At 43.3% G+C, this 23,737-nt stretch overlaps 1 protein-coding gene and 1 pseudogene across 3 annotated transcripts in view; both read left to right on the top strand.

The window, feature by feature from the left end:
* The first annotated feature begins 684 nt into the window (after positions 1-684).
* Positions 685-23,737, top strand: part of FBN2 (fibrillin 2) — a 247,901-nt gene continuing 224,848 nt past the window's right edge. The window contains exons 1-5 of one of the 3 annotated variants that reach the window (XM_075541492.1): positions 685-1,077; positions 1,879-1,961; positions 6,618-6,716; positions 9,090-9,185; positions 22,489-22,584. In XM_075541492.1, the coding sequence (XP_075397607.1) occupies positions 824-1,077; positions 1,879-1,961; positions 6,618-6,716; positions 9,090-9,185; positions 22,489-22,584 (628 nt within the window). In that variant the 5' untranslated portion in view covers positions 685-823. The remainder of the gene's footprint in view (positions 1,078-1,878; positions 1,962-6,617; positions 6,717-9,089; positions 9,186-22,488; positions 22,585-23,737) is intronic. The other 2 variants (XM_075541490.1, XM_075541491.1) reach the window with 2 other exon arrangements.
* LOC142439259 (large ribosomal subunit protein eL33 pseudogene) lies at positions 17,310-19,322 on the top strand (annotated as a pseudogene).

The raw sequence follows: 23,737 nt of genomic DNA, 5'->3' as shown, positions 1-23,737 counted from the left end.
CTTCCCCCAGTCCCTCACTCCCCACGTTCCTCCCCACCCAGTCGCCCCCTTCCTCTGTCCCCGCCCACTCTGCGCCGGCCCCTCGGCCCCGGCTGCGCCCCACGTGTGGAGAGCTGCGCCCTGGCCCCCTCTGACAGCCGCCGCCCGCCGGCCCGCCCCGCGCCCTGCCGGGCCTCAAAACCCGGGTACCGCGCCCTCGCCCGCCGCCTCTGCCCGGGCGCCCCGCTCCCGCCCGCCCTCTCGCCAGTCGCTCGCCCCAGCCCCGCGCACCTCCGTCGGGCTCCGCCGTCGCCGCCCCGCGGGACGCCGCTGGAGCGGGGAAGGGAGCCTCCTGTTCTTGGGGGGCAACTTTTTGTTGGGCTGCCCGCGGCTTTGGGGCGACTGCTGCGGCTTTCCACGGTTTGCGGCCGGAGCGCGCGGGACGCCCCCGGGTCGCGGCGTGCAGGCTCTTTTCTCCCCCCCTCTCTCGAGGTCAGCTTTCTTTGTAACTTTACGCCGCAGCCGCTCGGGTTACTTTTGTAATTCCCGCCCCCGCCCGCCGGCGCTTCGGGAGTCGCTCGGGGGCCGGGGCCCGGGGGCTGCAACGTGGACCGCGCGGGGCTGCCGGCCGCACCGCCACCGCCGCGCCTCGCCGCCCGCTGCGCTAGCGCCCGCGCCCGGCGCCCCCGCAGGGCCGGCGTTCCGCTCGGGGCCCCGCCGGAGCGACGGTGCCCAGGAGCCCCTCCGCGGGATCGTCCGCCCCGACTCGGCTGCGGCCGCGCAGCGCTCGCCTTTCCTCGCCCCCTCTCCGCGGGCCTCGTTCCCCGCGCTCGCGGCGCGCGCAATGGGCAGGCGGCGGCCGCTCGGTCTCCAGCCCTACTTCGTGTGGCTGGGCTGCGTGGCGCTCTGGGCGCAGGGCACCGCCGGCCAGCCCCAGCCTTCGCCGCCCAAGCCGCCGCGGTCCCAGCCGCTGCTGCCCCAGGTACGGCCCGTTCCCGCGGGCTCCGAAGGCGGCTTCCCAGCTCCCGAGTACCGCGAAGAGGGAGCCGCGGTGGCCAGCCGCGTCCGCCGACGGGGACAGCAGGACGTGCTCCGAGGGTAGGTGAACCGACGGCGCTGCGCCCGAAAAGCGGCCAGCCTGGGGGAACCGAGGCTTGGCAACTTTCCATCCCACCCCAGACTGGAACGTGCCCTCCTCCCACCAGGGGAGCCTGAAGACCCCAGGGGTGCCTTCTCCTCCTGCTCCACCACTGGGTGGACTGAAAGTCCTCCCCGGGTGTGGGCCGGCCGGTGGATCGGAGGTCCTAGGGTGTAGGGCGTTTGGTGAACCTATGTGGTGCGGGAACAGGTTCCGAATGTCCAGCCGAGGGCGGGCCTTGGTCCTCCAGATGCCTGGGCGGCAGGTCCTAGGGGCTGGGCTCTCCACAGTCAGGGGCGCAGCTCTGGAGCCTTTTGTCTGTGGATGTGTGGGGACTGGCTTTCAGCCCTGTCGCTTCTTACTCAGTGCTCCACCTCTGATGCGCCTTTCTAGACGCCTGAGGCCCCAAGTAACAGTTGATCTCACGGAGGGTTAGACCTAGTGGAGAAAATGCATGGTGCTTGGAGAGCAATAGTCCCTTTGTTCTCGGCAACTGGAGTCTAGAATAGTAGCAAATTATATGTTGCCCTGTAGAAAGGCAAGCAAGTAAGGCTTGCAAGTTTCTGAAAACCTCTCTCCTTCCCGGGTCGAGCCCACTTGCTCTCAGTTCTGCGTCCCAACCCTGGGGAATTTGAAGTGTACTTTTAGTTAGTTGGTTTGTCCGTGGACCCGAAATCTAGTCTCTCAGGCTTTGCTTAGGAAACCCGCTAACGTGCTGCCTCACTCCTCCCTAAGTGTGTGACCACTCTTGTCTGTTGCAGGCCCAATGTTTGCGGCTCCAGGTTCCACTCCTACTGCTGCCCAGGATGGAAGACGCTCCCGGGAGGAAACCAGTGCATTGTCCGTGAGTGTTTGGCTGGGATTGCAGTTTAGGGAAGTGGATGGAACTACTCAGGCCCCTGCATCTTGAATTCACTTGTTTGCACCCATTTACAATTACATTGTTGCATTTGGAACCAAGTGGCCACATAGCAGTGATAATGGGGCCATTCCATTTAACTGGTGGGGAGGAAGCAACTGGCCTCTAGACTCTGTTGAAGGGCAGTGGTGATAAAAGTTTCAAAGATACCCGAAGTTTTATCTTTCTATGTCTATTAATACAAACCGAGGGGGTGGGGGTGGAGCAGTCCCCTAGATAACCCAAAGCCGCTCTCCTCCTGGAGTCTGGATAAGAGCGCAGTGTGATTATGTAAATCACCTGGTTTTTGACTCTGCTGAGGTTTAGTGCTTCTGAAGATAATGTTTTCTTAGGCCTTCTTAGAAAAACCACCTTGTTATCTTTGGTTTCCCCTCAACACCCACATCATAGAGATAGGAAAGGCACACGCTCACAGATTTAGGGTTGACCCAGATTAGCAAAAATGTTAAGAGATCGAGAGAGCTCCTCATGGAAATGGCTTGGCGTTTTGAGGGGAGCCACTTAAATTTAGGAGTGCCAAACTCCAGATCCCAGGGTGCGCAATCCATCTGCAAAATGTCGTCGTGGATCTGAAGAAGTATTCTGTCCTTCTGACATTCAGCTAGTTGCATTTGGTTATTCCATCTCATTTCCAGCATGCATACCTTGCTTTCCAATTCAAATTTGAGGACTCCTTAGTCCCCAAGCTCCCTGCGCTGGCCTTATTTCCCATGCCTGTGATTCACTGACTGGAAGGACGTGTGACTGGCCCTCTCCCGTGCGTTTCTGTCACACAGCCACATTTGTCCTGGCAGGAGGGGAGCCAGGTATCATAGACAGTGCATTCATTGAGCCCCAGTCTGACTTGGGATTGACCCCAGATGTTCTCCAGGGAAAAGATAATTATGCCACTGTGGACAGAGAAAGAGGCAAGTTGAAACCACGCTAGCCAAGGAATAATGAGGATGTAGTGGCATCTCTAACTCTGTATTTATTGGTTTTGTGGCTTTGAGATCGACGCTTAATGTTATTTCAAGTGCCATTAAAAAAATGAATGAACTCTCAAGTGTGGTAAAGGGCAGTGTCTTTCTTTCAATTTTGAAGCCCCACCATCTCCGGTGAGGAGGCCAAAATAGGAAACAACTGTAAACAATTCCAACGTGTTTCAAAGAGGTTCCCAGAAGACGAGCCTTTATTTTAATGAAAAGCATGAGAAAGAGTGCTGCCTTCTTTCTGTCCAGTATGGAGTCCCGCAGGCATCCTGATCATGATCCGGGCTTTCTCGGAGGGTGCATTTACTCTTCCCGGCCAGTAGGGCATGACGGAGGCTGCTTGAAATGTCCACGGTTTCCTAGAATCCCGCCCGCCACAGCTAGCATCACTCACTGCACACCTGCCATAGCAGCCGGCAGGGACGTAGGCACGCGGAAAGTCTGACTCACTAAGAGTGCAGTAACGAAGGTGACTGACATTACTGAGTTGGAAAGCAGCTGAGAAGAAGGGATCAGTTTATGGTACGTGTTGAAAATCTGTACAGTCAGATTTTATTGGATGTGTGTGGAATGGGAATTCCAGAGAAAAGAGCCTTCCAGAACATCTCCAGCAGAAATGGATGTATGACCCTACAAATATCATCGTTATACACATTTGGTCTTTGAGTGACCATGTGCTCTTCACTTGCTTAGAAGATTAGTTTTGAAACTCAACACTACCAGTGAAAATTATAGCTGCATTTCTACTACTGGGGATTCTTGAGCACTTGTGAGGTACGCTGCAATATACATGTATCATAAATCTTTAAAGAGCATACATTTTGCCATTTACAACACATGTCAAAAGGTAGCTACAAAAATACTGGTTATTGGTACAATATAAAGGTAATCCAATCACTCAAGTGTAAAATAATGCACTTTACAACGAATGTAATAGCTTTATATCCAATTATATGCCCCGTCTCAATTTTAACTTGTCAATATTCTGTATTAATTTTAAGATTTTTCTTACGATAATGTACTTAGTTATTTTTTGTCTTAATTGAATTTATCTATAGCTCTTCACTTTAGCAAAAGGAAAACTCTGAGGCAACATACAAAAAGAGAACAAGTAAAATAAAATAAAATGAGAACCAAAGAGGATTTTCTTATACATTCATACTTTAATATTCTTTCTAAATAGAATGATACTGAAATAATCAACTTCCAGAATTATAGTTAGTTGGGCCTAAACCAGGCTTCATGTGGAGAAGGCAATCAAAAGAAACCCTTTTTTTAGAAATCTGGAAACGTAATGGATTTTGACTTCTGCCTCTATGTTTTATTCTTATTTTATGGCCTGCAAAAATCACTGATGTACTTCCAACCATCTAAATGTTAGTTTTTTGAGGGATGGGCGATTAACTTTCTCACTTTGCATTTTTTATATTGCTGGAATATGAAGCAGTGGAAACGCTTTCTTGTTTGTTTATTGTGAAATTATGCCACGAACCACATTTTGATCAGTAGGAATGATAGTGGATAGGGTTGACTCAGAATCCCAAAATTTGAGACCTGAAGAGACATCAAAATATAGCCAATTTAATCCATTTATGTTAATCCCCCCCCCAAAAAAATGGAACCTTAGAGACTGGTTTCTTTCACCTCACAGGGGTTCTCAAACTTGCTGAGTCCCACGTGGTCTGGTCACGACTGTGGGCAATGTCCCAGCATCCCTGAAGTCCCAGCCCTAGGTTCCCTCTCAGTGCTCCACGGGTCTCTCTGTCCAGCAGGGGGTTTTTGTGATTGCATGAGAGAGGGGGGGCTTAGTTGAATCACAAAAGCTTGAGAGAAAGGTGTTTCTTGAGTGCTGCCTCCTTCTCACTGGTGCTCGGATGTAGACTACTCCCCTCGGACCATGGCAGATAACTGGCCATCTGTCAACTTTGACTGGGTTGAGGATCTGGATGGAAGTCCTTAGGCCGCTACCTCTGCCTAGACTAAGAATCTGCTTGGGATGGCGAAGGAGCCCTGGTGCATGGTGAAAGGTCAGCAGTTCTCAACCACCAGCCACTCTGGAGGAGAAAGATGACACTTTCTTACTCCCATGAAAAGTTAGAGTCTGAACAATCCACCAGGGCAGTGCTACCCTGCCTTTTAGCGTGGCCGTGAGTCAGAATCGACTCGATGGCCGTGAGTTTGGTTTGGGGCGTGGGGAGAGAGAGGACTTTGACATAAAGTAATGCTCTACTGGGATCTTAGGGGAGGTTTTTTTGGAAAGTGACTAATAGAACGTGGTGTAGTTTAAGAATCAACAATAATCACCATGACGGGAATCAACTCTTTGCCTAGAGTTTATATTTAAAAAAAAATTTTACCATGGTCCAACCAAATCAAACCCACTGCCTTTGAGTCAATTTCCACTCAAATAGTGACCCTATATGACAGGATAGAACTGCCCTTGTACATTTCCAAGACTGACTCTGGGAGTAGAAAACCCTATCTTTCTCCCTTATACCATGATATGTGCTAATATTTGCATTTCTAAGAACACTAGTAGTGTGCTGGCCACATTACTTGCATGTTAAAAGACAATTAGAGAGGAAAAAAATTGAATTAGTTTGTTTCTGTAGAATGTGCCCATTACGTTAGTGGGGGTGTGGTCCCTTCCTAACAAAAGATACTTGCATATCTGCATCCATATTGACATCTAGTTCCAGAGCGTTTGTAGTCTCTTCTCTCCATCTCTGCACGCATCTATATGGGGAACGTTAGAGTACGCAGCCCACGGGTGTGTAAAGAGAGGAGTCCATTGTAGGTGTGTTAATAAATCGCTTAGCTCCCAAAGGGACTAACCGCGGGCAAGACTTCCCATTTGCAGGCACCGGGGTAAAGGTTTTGAGTGCCTGTGGTATGTGCTGTGTCAGTGAACCTAACATTGTTTGCTGGGATGACCCTCCTACCTTTGTGTTCAGTACAGGCCACAGCTGCAGGAGGCTCTCCCATCATCAAAACGTCCTAGTAGATTTTCCGAATAGCAGGAATTGGCTAGGTTGTAGAGATGAACAGGAGAAGAAAGACTGCAGAGAGGAGAAAAGGAATTATTAAGGAGAATAAAGATTGATGAGGGGGCAGGTCAGCTACCAACAGGGAAGGAATGTGCATAGAACCCCTGAGGCTGGGCCCAGTCTCAGAGCCTTCCTTAGGCTCAGCCAATTTCACATTTTTATCCTCCCTTGTGAGTGCCCTGTATATGGTGGGAGAGGTTTTCTAAGAGTATCCAGAATCTCTGGGTTTCCCCAACTCTCCCAGTTCTCAAGATGAGGAACATCTTGAGGAATTCTGCATGTCCTCTCACGTCCTTGAATGGAAAAGACAACCTGCACTTCCAAGGAAGTTAAATAATTCAGATTGTGGACTTTCAAATTGCTTCAATTGTTTGTACGTTGTTTGCATACTTATCAGATCTGTTCTAAAATCGGTAATTACATATCTGAAATTAGATGTTTTGTAGCATAAGTTTATGTCTTAAGTTTTCATCTCCATTAGTCTTAAAGATAGGTTTCTTGTTTTATAAACCATTGGATCACTACATAATTATTCATTCTATTTCCTCTTGTGCCTTTTACAGCAATTTGTCGAAATAGTTGTGGCGATGGATTCTGCTCCCGACCTAACATGTGTACTTGCTCCAGTGGCCAGATATCACCTACTTGTGGATCAAAATCAAGTATGTTTCTCATATGTGACTTTGATTATTGGGGTTCCCTTGGGTTCCTTAGGAAATGTTAAGTGTTCTGTTATACGAGGTGTTTCGGGATCCTTTTCCCCATAAGATAGAATACTGTGTGGAGTCAGTACTGACTCATAGTGGCCCTTTAGGGCAGAGTAGAACTGTCCCGTGCGGTTTCCCAGGCTGTAATCTTTATGGGAGTGGATTGCCAGGTCTTTGCTCCCGCAGAACCACTGGTGTGTTTGAACCACTGATGTTTGGGTTAGCAGCTGAGTCCTGAATCATTGAGTTCCGGGTCCTTTCTTCATAAACTTGGTCTGTGTTAATCTGAGACATTAAAACCTTGGATGACTGCATTGTTACCAAGTTTTCAGTAACATCCTGGTTTCCAGGGCCAACAATTAAGATTCAGGAATTAGGTATCTTTGCAGTAGAGGAAAATGGATTCAGTGGGAGAAGTAAGTCTCTGCAAAATATTTTTTTTTGCAAAATATTTTTAATTTATTGGTTGTTAATTACTTTTATGTGTTAGACTAGGGGTTGGTTGTTCTAAGCCACCAGGCACTACACTGAAGAAAAACAAGTCTGTCAGCTTCCATAAAGATTCAGTCTCAGAAACCCTATGACACAGTTTTATTCTATCCCACTTGGTTATCATGAGTCAAATTGACACTAAGGCAATGAGATACTACATGCCAGCTACAATTTTAAGTGTTTACCTCTGTAAGCTTATTTAATCTTCATGGCACATGATGAGAGACTACCAATTCTTGTTTCAGAGGAGGATTGAGGTACACAGAGGTTAAGTAACCTGCCCAAAGTAAAACCGATTTGAATGTGTATTTTTATGCCCCATCCTATTTTCATTACTTCTAGTCTATATTTTCTGGGTTTTTGATTATTTGTTTTGGTTAACCAAGGGGGTAAGGAGAATAGGATTGGGGATACAACAAGTTTTCATTGAGTACTGACTTCACATTCTGTACTTTACACATAAAATTTTATTGTACCTTGCATGTATAAACTCTGACAGATCTGCAAAATAGCTATCACTGGATTAGGACCGTACTGTTCATGACCCAATTAGACATTGGTAGGTCTCCAGGATTCAAGATTAATGTGGGGGCTAGGATTTAAGATAACATCACAACATATAAGCAGATGCTGTTTATTTAATTGCTTAACAAGAATGCTTAAATGCATCAACTAGTGAAACTGTTATTTTTTAATTTCTTTCTGGAAGTCTTCCTTACCAAAAGTAATCGAAGGTCTGACAGATTCAGGGTAGAAAATTACATGATTCAGAATTCAGACAATAAATGTATTCTCAGCACCCTAGAGATAATCTAACACATTATCTTTTGATCTCAAGAAATCTACTGACTTTATTTCACTTCTGCAACTTGGCATCTTGTCTTCTGATGAAAACTCCACTTTCACACTCTCTGGGTGTAATTTGCCATTTCCTTCAGCCTCTTGACCCTTTCAGAACTGAATTATTTTCTGCTTTGAACTTTTTATCGAAACCATGAGTCTTCAGTAATAGAAGGTATTTTTAATGAAGTAAACATCTGTGACATACAGGGATTTTGATCCAATCAATAGGACTCACATGAGGGTGGTTTCATAAAGTTCAAAGAAAAATTCCAGGATCTTTCATTCAGTCTTTCCCCAAACTTTGTGAAACCTCCTTATGCCGGAGGGAGCTCTCAAGCTCAAGTTGATGAGATAAGCCTGTTGCTTCAGATTAATGGAGTAATACAGAAGCCCACTAGGTGGCAGCTGGCCCTAAAAGTGGGATAGCTCCTTCCCACTAAACCCAAGTGGCATAAAATGTAAGCAGCCATTGTATGTCCCACTGGTTAAAATTTATTATTCAGACCCTGAGACTTCCTTGAGCACTTTGATGAACAAATTTCTTCCCTTCGTCACTCGATTGTTACTTCCTTGATTGACTGATAGGTATTCTTTGCCCCTAACCTTGTCTAGTTTTCAAATAGATAACAAACAAAAATCCAATTCTGGAGAAAGTTTACAATGGGGCTTTTAAAATCCCTCTACCTGGGTATGTGAGCATTCAGCAGACACAGGCTGACTGTCACTGAAATGATGAAATAGGTGCTGCCCGCTAGAAAACAGGCTGCTGCTCACCTGAAGGCCGTTTCCTGGGGTACATAAAGGGTCATCTATTTTAAATGCACACTGAATAGCATAATCTAGATATGTCCGTGTGTCCATGTATGACAAGTCATGAAGCTGTGCTTGGACCACACCCTGTACTTCTGAATGGGATGTTCTGTTTAGTTTTCTCTCACCCATTCTGTCATTTTAGCGACTGATGTATTTGTGTATGTTTTTTGTGCTCTGTAGTTCAGCAGTGCAGCGTTAGATGTATGAACGGTGGGTCCTGTGCAGAAGACCATTGCCAGTGTCAGAAGGGTTACATTGGAACGTACTGCGGACAACGTAAGGGAACCTTGAATTCTGCTTTAAATATGTCGCCTTAGGGGGTATTCCAGACTAAGTCATTATCTAAGGTGATAGAAATTTTACGATTATTTTTTAAGAAGTAAATTTTCTGGGTGTGCTTTAAGCTAGACTTTGCAATCAGTTTGTAAATTTTCATCCCGTCACGGTTCTGTGGGCGCCCGGTGGCATAGGGGTTACACATTGGGTTGATCACTGCAAGGGCCACCAGCTGCTCTGTGGGAGAAAGACAGGGCTTTCTACTAAAGAGCTCCCGTCTTGGAAACACAGAGGCAGCTCCACCCTGCCCTTTAGGGTCGCTGTGAGTAGGCCTTGACTGGATGGCAGCGAGTTGTTTTTTCCTTGTTTTCTTTCTTTTTTTTTAAACGTTTCTTTCACTCTGTTAGAATTTTTGAATTTTCGTTTATTGATGTTATTGAGGATTATTGACATGTTGTTCTACCAAAATTCATATAAATAGTGAATTTATAATTCATTTGTCTTATTTTATCTATTTACATAAAGCATGAGTAGCTCTCTGAACAGAAGGAAAAAGTGTGTTTTGGTTTCTCGTCTTTCCCTCCTTCTGTATGCATATGTGAATGTATGACATATAGTTTAAAGATAAATATCAGCCTGAGGAAAGCAATCTTGTAAAACATTCTTTACTCAAATATATTCAATACTACAATACTAGGATTTGAAATTATTCTTTCTTAAAAAATCAGACATCATTACATAGCTATTACACAGCACAACTCTTATCTCCACTGGAGAATATCCTGCACTCAGGAAATATACTTGTAGCAAGGACCCAAGGATTGAAGTCTTCCTCACTGTGATGCATACGGGGACTACTGTAGGTTGGTGTCCTCCACACTGTGGGACTTTATGGAAAATCGCTAAGTTGGATCACAAGCAGCAAGAAAGTCCCTTTTCAGGTCATTTCGTGAAATCGGTCTAGGCTTACTGTTTACTGAGACCTCATAGACAAGCACTGTTCTTGGTCTTTAACATAGAAAAGCCAAGTCATGGACAATAAGATGATCTAGCTTCTTTTTAATTAGTGCTATGTTATTATTTCAGTCATTTAAAATTGTTTCTAGTTAGGGTAATGATCACTTCCCATATATATTAGTCTATAAAATGTTCTTTTAAAATAATGTAGAGTAAAACATGCGAGTCAATTAATTTTTTCCCTCAGAATTAAGGGTCAGCTAGCTTGATCTGTAAAGGTCAGGTAGCAGATATTTCATATTTTACAGTGTCTATCACAGCTATTCAACTCTGCCCTTGTAACTTAAAACAGCTGTAGACGCTGATGAATCAGTGGGGATGTATTCCAGCAAAATTTGATTTCTGGAAACTGAAATGTATATATATATTTCAAGATATATACAAGTTATATATATATATACAAGTGCAACTGAAATATCCATTTCAGTTTTATTAAATATTATTCACCTTTTAATTTTTCAACTTCTAAAAAATTATAAAGATCTCCTTTAGCTTATGTACAAAAGAAACGGTGGACAAGATTTGGCCTATAAGCTACTATTTGCAGACCCCTTAAATTAGTAGGTGGTGCTGAGGTATAGCAAAAGGTGTTCAGATAATCTGAGACTGATTTACTCTAGAAAGAGCTTTGCAGGTACTTTGTGTTAAGCATTTAAGACAATACAGTTGATTGGAACCACTTTTCTCGCAAGGATGGAGAGGCCAGTATAATAACATTTTTGGCTAGAGTTAACCAGGTGAGAGCAAGATAGTCAATTGTGGGGTTAAAAAAAAGTTAAAGTTTTCTTTCTTTCTTTAGGTTCTTTGTGCATTTAGGTATTTTCCAAATTTTATACCCTCTCACCATTTCATAGCCAGAACAAAGCAAAAAATCTCCTATGAACACAATATTTTAGGGAGGCAGAATTATGCCTGTGTTATTCCTGAGAAGAGTTTTAGTGGCTCAAGTTACACCTATATATTATAATGTTCTTTACCTTAGAAAAGATACAATTATAATCATCGTTCTTGAAATTAACCTTTGTCTTTGTAGCCGGAAATCACAATTACTGTGGAACCACAAGGAGAAAGATCCTTACCTTACGTGATCTGAGAGTATTTGTTCAAAAGTCTTGACATTTTCTGCCTAGATTCAGCTTCCATATCTCTCGTGTGTGTGCTTGTGTGTGTATGTGCATAGTTACTTGATGTTTGTGCAGAATAATCTCTTCCAGGTGTGTCGCTTTTTTGTTCTTCACTCAGAATTGGAAAACTAAGAGATGGGAAATACTTTTCCTATTTGGGAGAGGTACTTTATAAAAGTTGTAAGGTACTTTACAAAAGTTGTAACATTGTTGTTAGGTGACATCATCAAGTTAATTTCAACTCAGACAGTCTATGTCGTCGTTAGAGCAGTAGACAGGATGAAATTGACTGCATCTGTGGGAAGAGACAGCAGATGCTCAGTATCATCAGTCATAATAAGGCTAGAGGCTGACTGTGGAACAGTCTAGTAAGTGCTGCGATGGAAGTGCATGTAGAAGCTGATGAAAAATGTTTTAAAGTCCACAAGAGCTAAAGCATGATCTTGAGAATGTTCCACTTGAGCTGAGACATCATCTGAAGAATAGGTTTGGCACGTGGTATGATCAGAGACATCACACATGAAGAAACTGGGAAGTCATGAAAATGACAGGGAAGAAAGAAAAGACCAAAACGTAGGAGGAAACTTGGTCGTGTATGTAGATTAGCTACTGCAAATAGAAGAAATAACAAAGTAAAAGGAATTCAGCAGAAAATTTCAAAGTACAATTTGAGAAGACAGTAAAGTATTATGGTGAATGTGAAAAAAAAAACAACTTATTTACAAAACCAAACTGGAAGACTATGCATGGCATTTCTCAAGCTGAAAGAGTTGAAGAAAAACGTCAAGCCTTAAGTTGACATTTTGAAGGATCTGTGGCCAAAATATCCAGTGACAAAAGAAGCATCAAACGATAGAAGGAATACACAATGATTATACCAAAAGGAATCAGTGGTGTTTAAACATTTCAGGACACACCATAAGATTAAGAACCGAAGGTATTGAATGAAGAAGTACAAGCTAGCTACACTGTTGGAATTGGCAAAAAGCAAGACTAGGAATTGACAGAATAACAATTGAAATGTTTCAGCAAGTGGATGCTGAACACTTACCTGTGCTAAGAAGTTTGGAAGAGAGATACCTGGCCACCCAACTGGAAGAGATTCATATTTGTACCCATTTCAAAGAAAGATGATCCAACAGAATGTGAAATTATGAAACAATTTTAGTAATATCACATGCAAGTAAAATTTTGCTGAAGATCATTGAAATATGGTTGCAGCAATATATCAACAGGAAGCTGCCAGAAAGAAGTTCCAGAGAGATTCAGAAGAGGGATGGGGAGAGGGATAGCAATGCTGATAACAAATGGATCTTTGTGAACACAGAGAATACCACATAGTTACCAGTGCTTAATTTACTCTTCAAGGCCTTCCGTGGGGTGGATCATAACAACTGATGGATACTAGTATGAACAATGGGAATTCCAGAAGAATTAATTTTACTCATGCATAGCTTCTGGATAGACCAAGAAACTGTTGGTCCAATAAAACAAGAATTGCTTTGTGCTGAAAAATCAGGAACAGGAAATACGAGTGTCAGGGTTGTATCCCTTCGCCATACATACTTAATTTTTATGCTTACAAAAAAAAAGACTCTAAGAAGCTGGACTAGATGAAGAAAAATGTAGCACCAGGATTAGAGGAAAGCTCATGAAAAACCTCTAAAAATGACACAACTTTACTGACTGGAAGTGAAACACTTGGGAATCACTGATGAAGATTCAGGACCACAGCCTTCATATGGATCACACCTCAACATGAAGAAATCAGAGTCCTCAACGCCAGATCACCACAATAACTGGAGCAAATATGGAAGCAGTCAAGGATTTAATGGTGCTTGGATCTGCAATCAATGCCCATGGACGCAGCAGAGAGCAAGTCAGATGTTTTAGTTCAAGTGGTAAAGGGTGTCCCTTTGAAGACGGAGTGCCTGACTCAAGCCATGGCATTTTCAGTCCCCTCGTATGCAGATCAAATCTGGACAACAAATAAGAAAAACCAAAGAAGAGGTGGTGGTGTTGAAGTATGGTGCTGGCGAAGATGATTTGGGGGCATCCCCGAAGAAAGAACAAATCTTGTCTCAGAATAAGTACAGCTAGGACGCTCCATGGGAAGTGACAGCAAGACTTTGTCAAACATAATTTTATATTAGAAAGCCTGGGTGGCTTAGTGTGTTACACGTTGGGCTGCTAACCTCATGGTGCGCAGTTTGAAACCTCCAGCCATTCTGTGGGCGAACCCCGAGGCTTTCTACACCCCTGAGGAGTTGCAGTGTTGGAAACAGAGTCAGTCCCGCCCTGTCCCACAGGATCGGAATGAGTCAGAATTGACGAGGCAGCAGTGACATTTTGGACGTGCCATCGGGAGGGAGCAGTTGCTGGAGAGGGATGTGTGCTTGGTGAAGTAGAGGGCTGGCAAAAGAGGAAGACTCAGTAAGATGGACGAGATACTGGGCTTAACTGTAGCAATGATTGTGAGGGTGGATGCAGGACTTGCCCGTGTTTCATTCTGTTACACATCGGACAGTTCATGAATTCAGCCCGACTTGCTGGCATTTAACAAGTTTTTACAGGAGTATGTTACCCAGTTTTCTCCCAAAGAACAGATGAATGAGTTTGAAGTGTCAACTTTTGGTCAGCAACAGAGAGCTTTGTTGCTGTGGTGCCGAATGCTCTGTTGACTCTACAGAACCATACTCACACTGCTAGATTTTTTTGCTTTGTCAGAAGAAAGATAAAGCACGAGGTTAGAAAATCATCATATACTTAAAAACTTGCTTTCTCGATAAGTCACAGGAAAGTACCATCTTTATTTAATATTTATTTCAGGAGTAATAGAACAGATATTGCTTCTTTTGTTTTTATAGTGTAAGCAAAATGTGACCTAATAGTGAGTTACCTCCTAATACAAGCAGAATATGGAACTAGGGAACTCCATTATTCAGTAGCTAGGAGAAGGACTATAACTCAAACTTGTAAATAGCAACTCAATAATTAATCAAGACAGACCCCTTTCCGAGTTTTTCTATACCCAGAGGATGGTGCACCACTGGGGAGAAATAAGCAGATAAAACCATTAAATTCAGTTTGTAAATCGAGTAAAGCCCTGGAAATCTATACTAGAATAAACATTATATAAAAATTGAAACTGCCTAGCTACTTTTCCAGAAATGTAAAAAGCACAAAATCATTTCATTCTGCAAAATTTCCCTTGAGCAACTGCTCTGTGACCTGTCCTGTGCAGGGTGTTAGGAGCGGTAGGCTGTGTTCCAGCCTCACAATGCTTATACAATGCAAGGTAAGAGAGTTAGCATGAAGAAATGTAAACCCATAATAATAAGTTTAATGAACAAGACATTCTAGCAGAAGAATAAGACAGGAGAGTGTGTCTGGGTGAGAGCCAGAAGTCGTCTGTTTTGCATCAGGGTCAGGGAAGGCCTCGCATGACACATGGCATTTGAATACAGACCAGGGTCAAGAGAAAAAACGAGCTGTGCTAAGAGGTCTGTGGGAGGAGTGTTCTGAGCAGAGAGCAACGTATATCGACAGCACCTGTGATTGGGGTAGATGCCATGTTTTCAGGGAAAAAACCATCAGTCTAACTGGAGTAAAGTAAGCAGAGGGAATAATGTAAGACACGAGTTGAGAGGCAAAGCAGAGAGTCCCATGGGCTAAAGGAATTTGAATTATACCCTAAATATTATGGGAAGTCACGGAGGATTTTCAGCAGTGGGGTGATAGAATTTGATTAATGGTTTTAAAAGAAAGTACTTCTGACTTCTGTGTTGAACTGAATTGCAGAAAGGCCGTGAGAAGACATGTCCAAGGCAGTTCGGAGGGCACTGTGGGCGTGCGGTCTGCTGTGCTTGTTGAGGACATGGCAGTGGACTTATGAGAGGAAAGGCGCACCTGTGGACGGGGACCCCGGGTCAAGGGAATAAGAAAAGTAAAGATCCAGAGCGACGTCTAGAGGGATTTGGTGGAGCCCCTGCTTGCGTGGTGGTGACAATCCTGATAGGGGTCTCTGCGTGGGGCAGAAGGGACTTGGTGGGGAGTGAGGTGAGACCGAAGATATGGGCTCTCAAGGATTCTGTTTTGTATTTGATGATTAGCAATCTCCAGTAGATTTCCAAGAATTCCAGGGTGACTCAAATGGTTAAGTGTTCATCCACTAACTGCCAAATTGGCGGTTCAATTCCACCCCAAGCTGCCTGAGTAGAACTGCCTGGTGATGTACACTCAGCTGACCACAGCCATTGAAGACGCTGTGGAACCTGCTGTTATTCTGAAGCATATGGGGTTGCCATGAGTCCGAATCCACTCAACTACAGTTAGCTTTGATTTATTAGATTCCCAAGTACAAATATGTATGAAGTCGGATTTTTAGAGAAAAATCATAGATAGTTGAAATTGGGAGCATACAGATTGAATTTTTAAACAGAAGCCTAGGTGAAGATAATTAGGACGTTTGTGTAGAGAAGAAGGTTGAAGCTATAGCCTTAATGCACTGCCAACAATTCAAGGTGGGCCAGAGAACGAAGAGCCAGGAACAAGGAGTGGGGAACTATGGAATCCAGGAAAAGAAGAAAACGTGTGGGGTGTGCTTTCCTGAAACACAAACGAGGAAGTCAGCACCCAGAGTAAAGATGTATTTAACCCTGTACCAGCGCTCCCCCTACGTGTCTGTCGGTTTGTCACACTGTGGTGGATTGTATGTTGTTTTGATGCTGGGAACTACGTCCCTGGCATTTCAAATGCCAGCAGAGTCTGTTAGAGTCGGCCGGCTTCAGCGGAGCTTCCAGACTAAGAATAAACAATGGAGAAGGATCCTGATCCCCACTTCAGAAAAAGGAGCCTAGGAAAACCTTATGCACAGGTTCAAATCTTTGTCAGATGCTGAAGGGCCTAATAAATGCAAGCAGAGCGTGTGGGAGATGGTACTGGAGAATGGGTTGTTTGGGTCAGAGGGAATGCAATGTGATTAAGAAGGATCTGAACTCTGCCATGGCGACCAGGGTCGGGTAAAGCCTGTAGGGGTGGAGCCTTCAAAGTCGTCATTTGCTGATGGAGCGTCACTCAAGGGAAGGAGAAACAACTGTAAAAATATGCTAATGATCAGAACTTGGAATGTGAGAAATATGAATATAGGAAAAAGAAATGACATCAAAGATGAAAAGGAATACATAACGATTGATATCAGAGGAATTACTGGGCCAAAATAGATCAGAGAATTATAGGATTTACTAGACCAGGAATAACACAATCAAGAGGAAGAGGGTGGTATTCATTGTTGAAAAGGACATTGCAAAAATCAATCATGAAGTACAGTGTTATCTGTGGTAGGGTTAAACTATCTGTTTTTAATGACATCCAAATAATACAACTATTATTCAAACTTATACACCAACCACAGAAACTAATGAGGTAGAAATTAAAGAATTCTACCAACCGCGTCAGTCTGAGCTGGATTAAACATGCGATCAAGACGCATAGATAATTATTGATTGGAATGCAAACGTTAGAAGCAGAGGAAGAAACAACAGTTGGAAAAGATAGATGTGATCGAAATGAAGGTGGAGATACCTCATAATCGGATTTTGCAAGATGAACATTGTTGATAGCAATTAACTTTTTTGAACAACACAAAAGGTGATTATACACATGGACTTCTCCATGTGGAATACACAGAAATCAAACAGACTACATCTGTGGGAAGAGACGCTGGGGAATATCCGTATCAAGAGCTAAAACCAGGCCTGGGCTGACTGTGGAACAGATCATCAGTTACACATATATAAGTTCAGGATTGAGCTGAAGAAACTTAAAACAAGCCCATGAGAGCCAAAAGGATCTTGAGTTTACTCACATGAATTTCAAGAACATCTCAAGAGCAGATTTGGCACATTGAGCTCTAATGGCAGAAGAGCTGATAAGCGGTGGGAGGACCCAAGTCTCGTTCATGGAGAAAACAAAAGGCCATTAAAAAGATAGGGAAGAAAGAAAAGAGCGCCCTTTCCCGCCATATTGGACTTTGTGGAGGCCTGCTGGGAACAGGACTTCTAAACGGCAAATAGGTCTGGAATGGTCCAAGGCCATTTCTGCTGGCTATAAATGGGGTCTACAGGACCAGAGGGAGCACACGGCTTTTCTTAAAATTGAAGGTGTTTATGCCCAAGATGAAATGGACTTTTATTTAGGCAAGAGATGGGCTTATGTGTACAAAGCAAAGAACAACACAGTGACTCCTGGCGGCAGGCCTAACAAAACCAGAGTCACCTGGGGAACGGAAACTCATGTCCATGGAAACAGTGGCATGGTTTGGGCCAAATTCTGGAGCAGCCTGCCTGCTAAGGCTGTTGGACACAGAATCCGTGTGATGCTGTACCCCTCAAGGATTTAAACTTCAAAGTAAATAAATAAAATTGTGCATTTAAAAAAAATGAAAGAAAAGATCAAAGTGGATGTCAAGAGACTGAAATTTTCTCTTAATTGTAGAGTAGCTAAAGCAAGTGGAAGGAAACGATGACGTCAAAGAGCTGAATAGAAAATTTCAAAGGCCAGCTCATGAAGACAAAGCCAAATTAGAACAAAATGGTCACAGGCCTAGATTTAGAAAACTGAAAGGGAATAACATACTCAGCATATCTGAAACTTAAAGAACTCAGAAAAATTCAAGCAGTGAGTGGCAATCTTGAAAGGTTCTATGGACAAAATAGTGAATGATGCAGGAAGCATCAAGAGAAGATGGAAGGATACACAGAGTCACTGTACCAAAAAGGAGCAGGCGACGTTCCATCATTTCAGGGGATGGCATCTGAGCAAGAACCAGTGGTACTGGAGGAAGACGTTAAAGCTACACTGAAAACATTAGCCCAACCCAAGGCTCTAAGAATTGATGGAGTACCAATTGAAATGCTCTAACAAGCTGATGGAAGCACTGGAAGCGCTCACTAGTTAGTGCTAGGAAATTTGGAAGACTGCTACTCAGCCAACTGAGTGGAAGAGGTCCATATTTGTACCCATTTCAAAGAAAGGTGACCCAACAGAATGCTCAAACTATAGCACAATACAACTGCTATTGCACACAGGTAAATTTTAACTTAAGGTCATTCAGCAGTGGTCGAACCAGTACATTGACAGGGAACTGTCAGAGTTTGGGCCATTTTCAGAAGAGGAAATAGAAGAAGGGATAGCATTGTTGATGTCAGATGGATCTTGGCTAAAACAAAATACCAGAAAGATGTGTTTCATTGACTGTGCAAAGGCATTGACTGTGTGGACCATAAGAAACCCTGGGTAACATTAAGAATGGGAATTCCTCCAGAACACTTCCTTGTGCTCATATGTGGATCAAGAAGCAGCTGTGGGAACAGAACAAGCGAATACTGCATGGTTTAAAATCGGGAAAGGTGTGCGTCAGTGTTGTACCTCACACCGTACTTGTTCAATCTGTGTGCTGAGCAAAGAATCCGAGAAGCTAGATTTTATGAAGCGCAATACCACATCAGGATCGGAGGAAGGCTCATTAACAGCCTGTAATGTGCTGATGGCAAGACCTTGCTTGCTTAACGTGAGCAGGAGGACCTTTCATTACTAGCTGACGAAGGTCAAGGAGTGTAGCCGTTATTGCGGATTGCAATTCCATGTCAAGGAAACGTAAATCCTCACAACTGGGCCAATAGATAACATCATGATAAACGGAAAAAAAGTTTGAAGTTGGCAAGGATTTTTGTCCTGCTTGGATCCACAATCAACGCTTAGAAGCAACAGTCAAGAAATCAAAAGAAGTGTTGCCTTAGGTAAATCTGCTGCACAAAACTCCTTCGTTTTTATTTTTTCTCATGATGGCCAGCCTTGTTTAATGTCTTTTTTATAAAAAATCATTTTATTGGGGTTTGTACAACTCTTATCACAATCCATATATCCATCCATTGTGTGAAGCACATTTGTACATTTGTTGCCATCATCATTCTTAAAAGATTTTTTTTGTACTTGAGCCCTTGGTATCAGCTTCTCATTTTCCCACCTCCATCTTCCACCTTCCCTCCCTCACAAAACCTTGATAATTTATAAATTATTATTTTGTAATGTCTTACACTGTCCAATGTCTTCCTTCACCCACTTTTCTGTTGTCCATCCCCCAGGGAGGGTATTAATATGTAGATCCTTTTAATTGGTTTCCCCTTTCTAACCAATCTTCCCTCTACCCTCCTGGTATTGCCACTCTCACCACTAGTCCTGAAGGGATCATCTGTCCTGGATTCCCTGTGTTTCCAGTTCCTATCTCTACCAGTGCACATCCTCTGGTCTGTCCAGATTTGTAAGGTAGATTTGGGATCATAGTGGGGAGGAGGAATCATTAAAGAACTAGAGGAAAGTTGTATGTTTAATTGTTGCTATACTGCACCCTGACTGACTCCTCTCCTCCATGTGACCCTTCTGTAAGGATATGTCCAATTGCCTTCAGATGGGTTTTGGGTCTCCACTCTGCACTCCTCTTCATTCACAATGATATGAGTTTTTGTTCTTTGATGCCTGATACCTAATCCTATTGAGACTTCATGATCACACAAGCTGGTGTGCTTCTTCCACATGGGTTTTGTTTGTCTCAGCTAGATGGCCACTTGTTTACCTTCAAGCCTTTAAGACCCCAGATGCTTTATCTTTAGATAGCCGGGCACCATCAGCTTTCTTCACCACATTTGCTTATGTACCCATTTTGTCTTCAGTGATCAGATCAGGAAGGTGAGCACCATGGAATGCCAGTTTAATAGAAGAAAGTGTTTTTGCATTGAGGGAGTACTTGAGTAGAAGCCCAATGTCCATCTGCTACCTTAATACTAAACTTATAAATATATGCACATAGATCTGTTGCCCCATTATCATATATAAATATATTTACATATGTACATGCCTGTATTTAGACCTCTATAAATGCCCTTTGCCTCCTAGTTCCTTCCTCTAGATCCTTTTACTTTTCTCTTGTCCCACTATCATGCTCAGTCTTTATTTGGGTTTCAGTAATTCCTCTTGGTTACATTGTCCTTGATCAAGCCCTACCAGGCCTCCTATGCCCTCCTCACCATCAGTTTTGGATAACTTGTTGTTCCCTTGTCTCTGGGGTTGTTAACATGCACTTCCTTTCCCCCACCTCCCCCTCTCCTGATGTCCCCCTGGAACCATCAGTACTGTTATTTTACACTCCAGGTTGTCTATGTCGCCTATCTTAAGACTTCTTTAGAGTATAAAAGAGCAGTGATGTTACTTTGAGGACTAAGGTGCACCTGCCTCAAGCCATGGCATTGTCCATTGCCTCATTCACATGTGAATATTGGAAGACTGAAGAAGAATTGACGCCTTTGAATTATGGTACTGGCAAATATTGAAAGTACTATGGACTTCCAAAAGAACAAGCAAATCTGTCTTGTAATACAGCAAGAATGCTCTTTAGAGGCAAGGATGGCAAAGCTTTGACTCCAGTAATTGGACATGTTGTCAAGAGAGACCAGTCCCTAGAGGAGGACATCACACTTAGGAAAGTGAAGGGCCTCAGAAAAGAGGAAAGCCCTCTACCTGATGGATAGGGTTGCTCAATAAGGTGGCTGCAACAGTGGGCTCAGCACAGGATCCATTGTGAGGATGTTATGGGACTGTGCGGTTTTTCGGTTTTTTGTGCATAACATCACTACGGGTCAGAATTGACTTGATGGCACTTAACAACAGCAACAACATACCAGAGCCCTGATGGCATTGGCCTGCTAACGGCATAGTTTCTGTTCAAGTCCCTCAGCTGCTCAAAGGGAGAGAGTTGAGGCTGCCTGCTCTTGCAAAGCTTTACACTCGGAATGGACTCTGGCAGTGAATTTGCTGTCAGTCACTTATTCTTGAGTGTTCTAAAGAGTAATAATTGACTGACTATGGAATTACATGATCTCTGTATTAGCTCCCAATAAAATGGTTTTGGAAATTAAAAACAAAAAGTGATCCCGAAGAAGAAGATTTTCTCGCTGTGTGATCTGCCTGCTGAGCTTGAGTTACATTGCAGGGCCTTGTGGTCTGGAGAGAGAGCCACTCAGCCCCCCGATGTGAGTCAGAGACGCCTGTGCTGTCTCCATGGCCCAAATTCAGTGCAGTTTACTTTGGAGTCACAAATCAATGCAAGGGGGTGGATACTGTGTGTGTGTCATGGTTCATTGATATATCTGGAAAGAAAAAAAAGAAAGATCTGGAAGCTGGGTTCATTTTATAAGAAAGCACTTATTTTATTGACAAGTGAGGCTTTCTGTTTTGTTGCTGGTTTTTTCTCATCCGATAACTTTCATGTACTCATTAGATACCGTCTGGAATCATCTCTTTGGTATTTTGTTTTTTAAGTTGATGGCATGCCCCTCCTCCATGTTTCCCCTCGTCCTTGGATTCCCTTCTTTTTACTGCCCTCATTTCCGTCTCCAGCTTTTGCTTCTCTAGTTATGGCTGTGTCCTGTTTATTTTGTTCTGGCTGACTTTGTTTTCTTTCTCATTTTTGATCTCCCCCTTTCTTGTCTCCATCCTTTCTGCTTTTTTTCATTTTTAATTTTTATACTTATATTTTGTTAATTTTCTTCCCTGTGGCTAGATGAGGAGCCCTGGTGGCATAATGGTTACACATTGGGCTGCTCACCACAAGGTCAGCTGTTCAAAACCACCAGCTGCTTCATGGTCGACAGATGAGTTTTTCTACTCATGTAAAGAGTTATAGTCTCCTAAACTCACAGGGTCACTATGAGGTTGGTTTTGGTATGGGTAGATTATAGCCTTTGTGGAGCCCAATTGGTCCTCCATTGAGGAGTTATATTCAAAGTCAAAGAGTTATATTCAAAATCAACGAGCATCAGAGTCTCCGGTCACTGTGATTCTGTTTAAAACAAAACAAAATACATCTCTTACCAAATATGAGTGCTTGCTTCACAATGTGACTCATATGAATCGTGTAACTCTCTGTCTCAGGGTACACTTGAATGTAAGCACACGTACTGAAATGTATGCTGTGAGCTACACTGTGTTTTAGAGAGAACAAGCTTGCATTTAGAGGTGTAATTTCACCTCTCCTGGCAGCTTGTCCACGCAGCTGTATTGTGATCAGATTAGCTGCATACTGACCTTCTTGCTGTGTTTCTGTGCAGCGGTTTGTGACAATGGATGTCAGAACGGAGGACGTTGCATTGGACCCAACCGCTGTGCCTGTGTCTATGGATTCACTGGTCCTCAGTGTGAGCGAGGTAAGAAGAAACAACACCGAAAACTCAGTTTGGGAAGGCGGTTTCCATATCAAAATGGCTACTGTTTGTTATTCCACACAAATTCACTGCAACCATGGAAGAATACGCTCCCTCTTCTTTGGGTATGTCTGCAATGTGGAGGTGGCATTCAGAGGTATCACTGGTAGGAGCAGAAGTGTCTCTGTGTTTCTACTAGAGTGGCCTTAGTTCAGAAGGCCAACTCTGGGAATACCACTCCTGAGTGTATCCTTGGTTGCCTACTGATAAAATACGGTTTAAGTTGGAGCCCAGGTGGCACAGTGGTTATACACTGGGCTGCTGGCCACAAAGTTCAGCACCCTCAGTGGCTCCTTAGGAGAAAGATGTAGCTTTCTACTCCGATAGAGAGTTAAAGTCTTACATACTCACAGGGGCAGTTCTATCCTGTCTGATAGTCAGAATTGACTCAATGCCACTGTTTTGTTCTGGATTTTTTATTTTCAATGATTATGGAAATATGTTACTATCCATTACAAAAAGTTTAGAGCCTAATGGGCTTCAGGCTAGATATACTTGATAGTTCCAGTCTTGTAATCTATTTATCTTAGCCCTGTCATTCTTGGTTTGTTTGTTTTGAGTTAACCTAGAGCTGGATATATAAGGTACTTGCCATCCACTTAATGGCAGTGATCTTCAAGGTTGGTTATGATTGTAAGATGATTGCCAGCAATAACTGAGACAATAAATAGGCTTCCCAACAGGCATCTATGTTCTATTAGCCACAGACCAATGCCATTCTCTAGAAATATTCCATGTACTGATCCGCCTAAGCCATAAGCTTGAGTATCTAATGAATACACGACTAGAGAAGTAATATGATTGATTAATTGGTATTAATTCATATGGTATTAATATGCTTGAGAATCTATTCTCAGATCAGAAAATGGGGACTTCACCAAAGTCACAATGAAATGAAGAATAAACCTCTGAACCCAGTAGAAGTTTTATTGGGCATGAGAAAGGGGATCTAGAAATAGATGCTGTGTATGTATTCAAACATTGTCCACTTTATCCGGGTGGATGGCAAGTGGAGTCAATATGAAGCCAATTTTCCATAATTTGAACAGAAGCTAAATTCACTGGTCTGTACATGGCTAAAAATTTTTAGTGTTGA

This window comes from Tenrec ecaudatus, chromosome 2, assembly GCF_050624435.1.
Source record: "Tenrec ecaudatus isolate mTenEca1 chromosome 2, mTenEca1.hap1, whole genome shotgun sequence".
Lineage (NCBI taxonomy): Eukaryota > Metazoa > Chordata > Mammalia > Afrosoricida > Tenrecidae > Tenrec > Tenrec ecaudatus.
The sequence above is the reverse complement of the archived record's forward strand: the minus strand, read 5'-3'. Positions and strand labels throughout refer to the sequence as shown.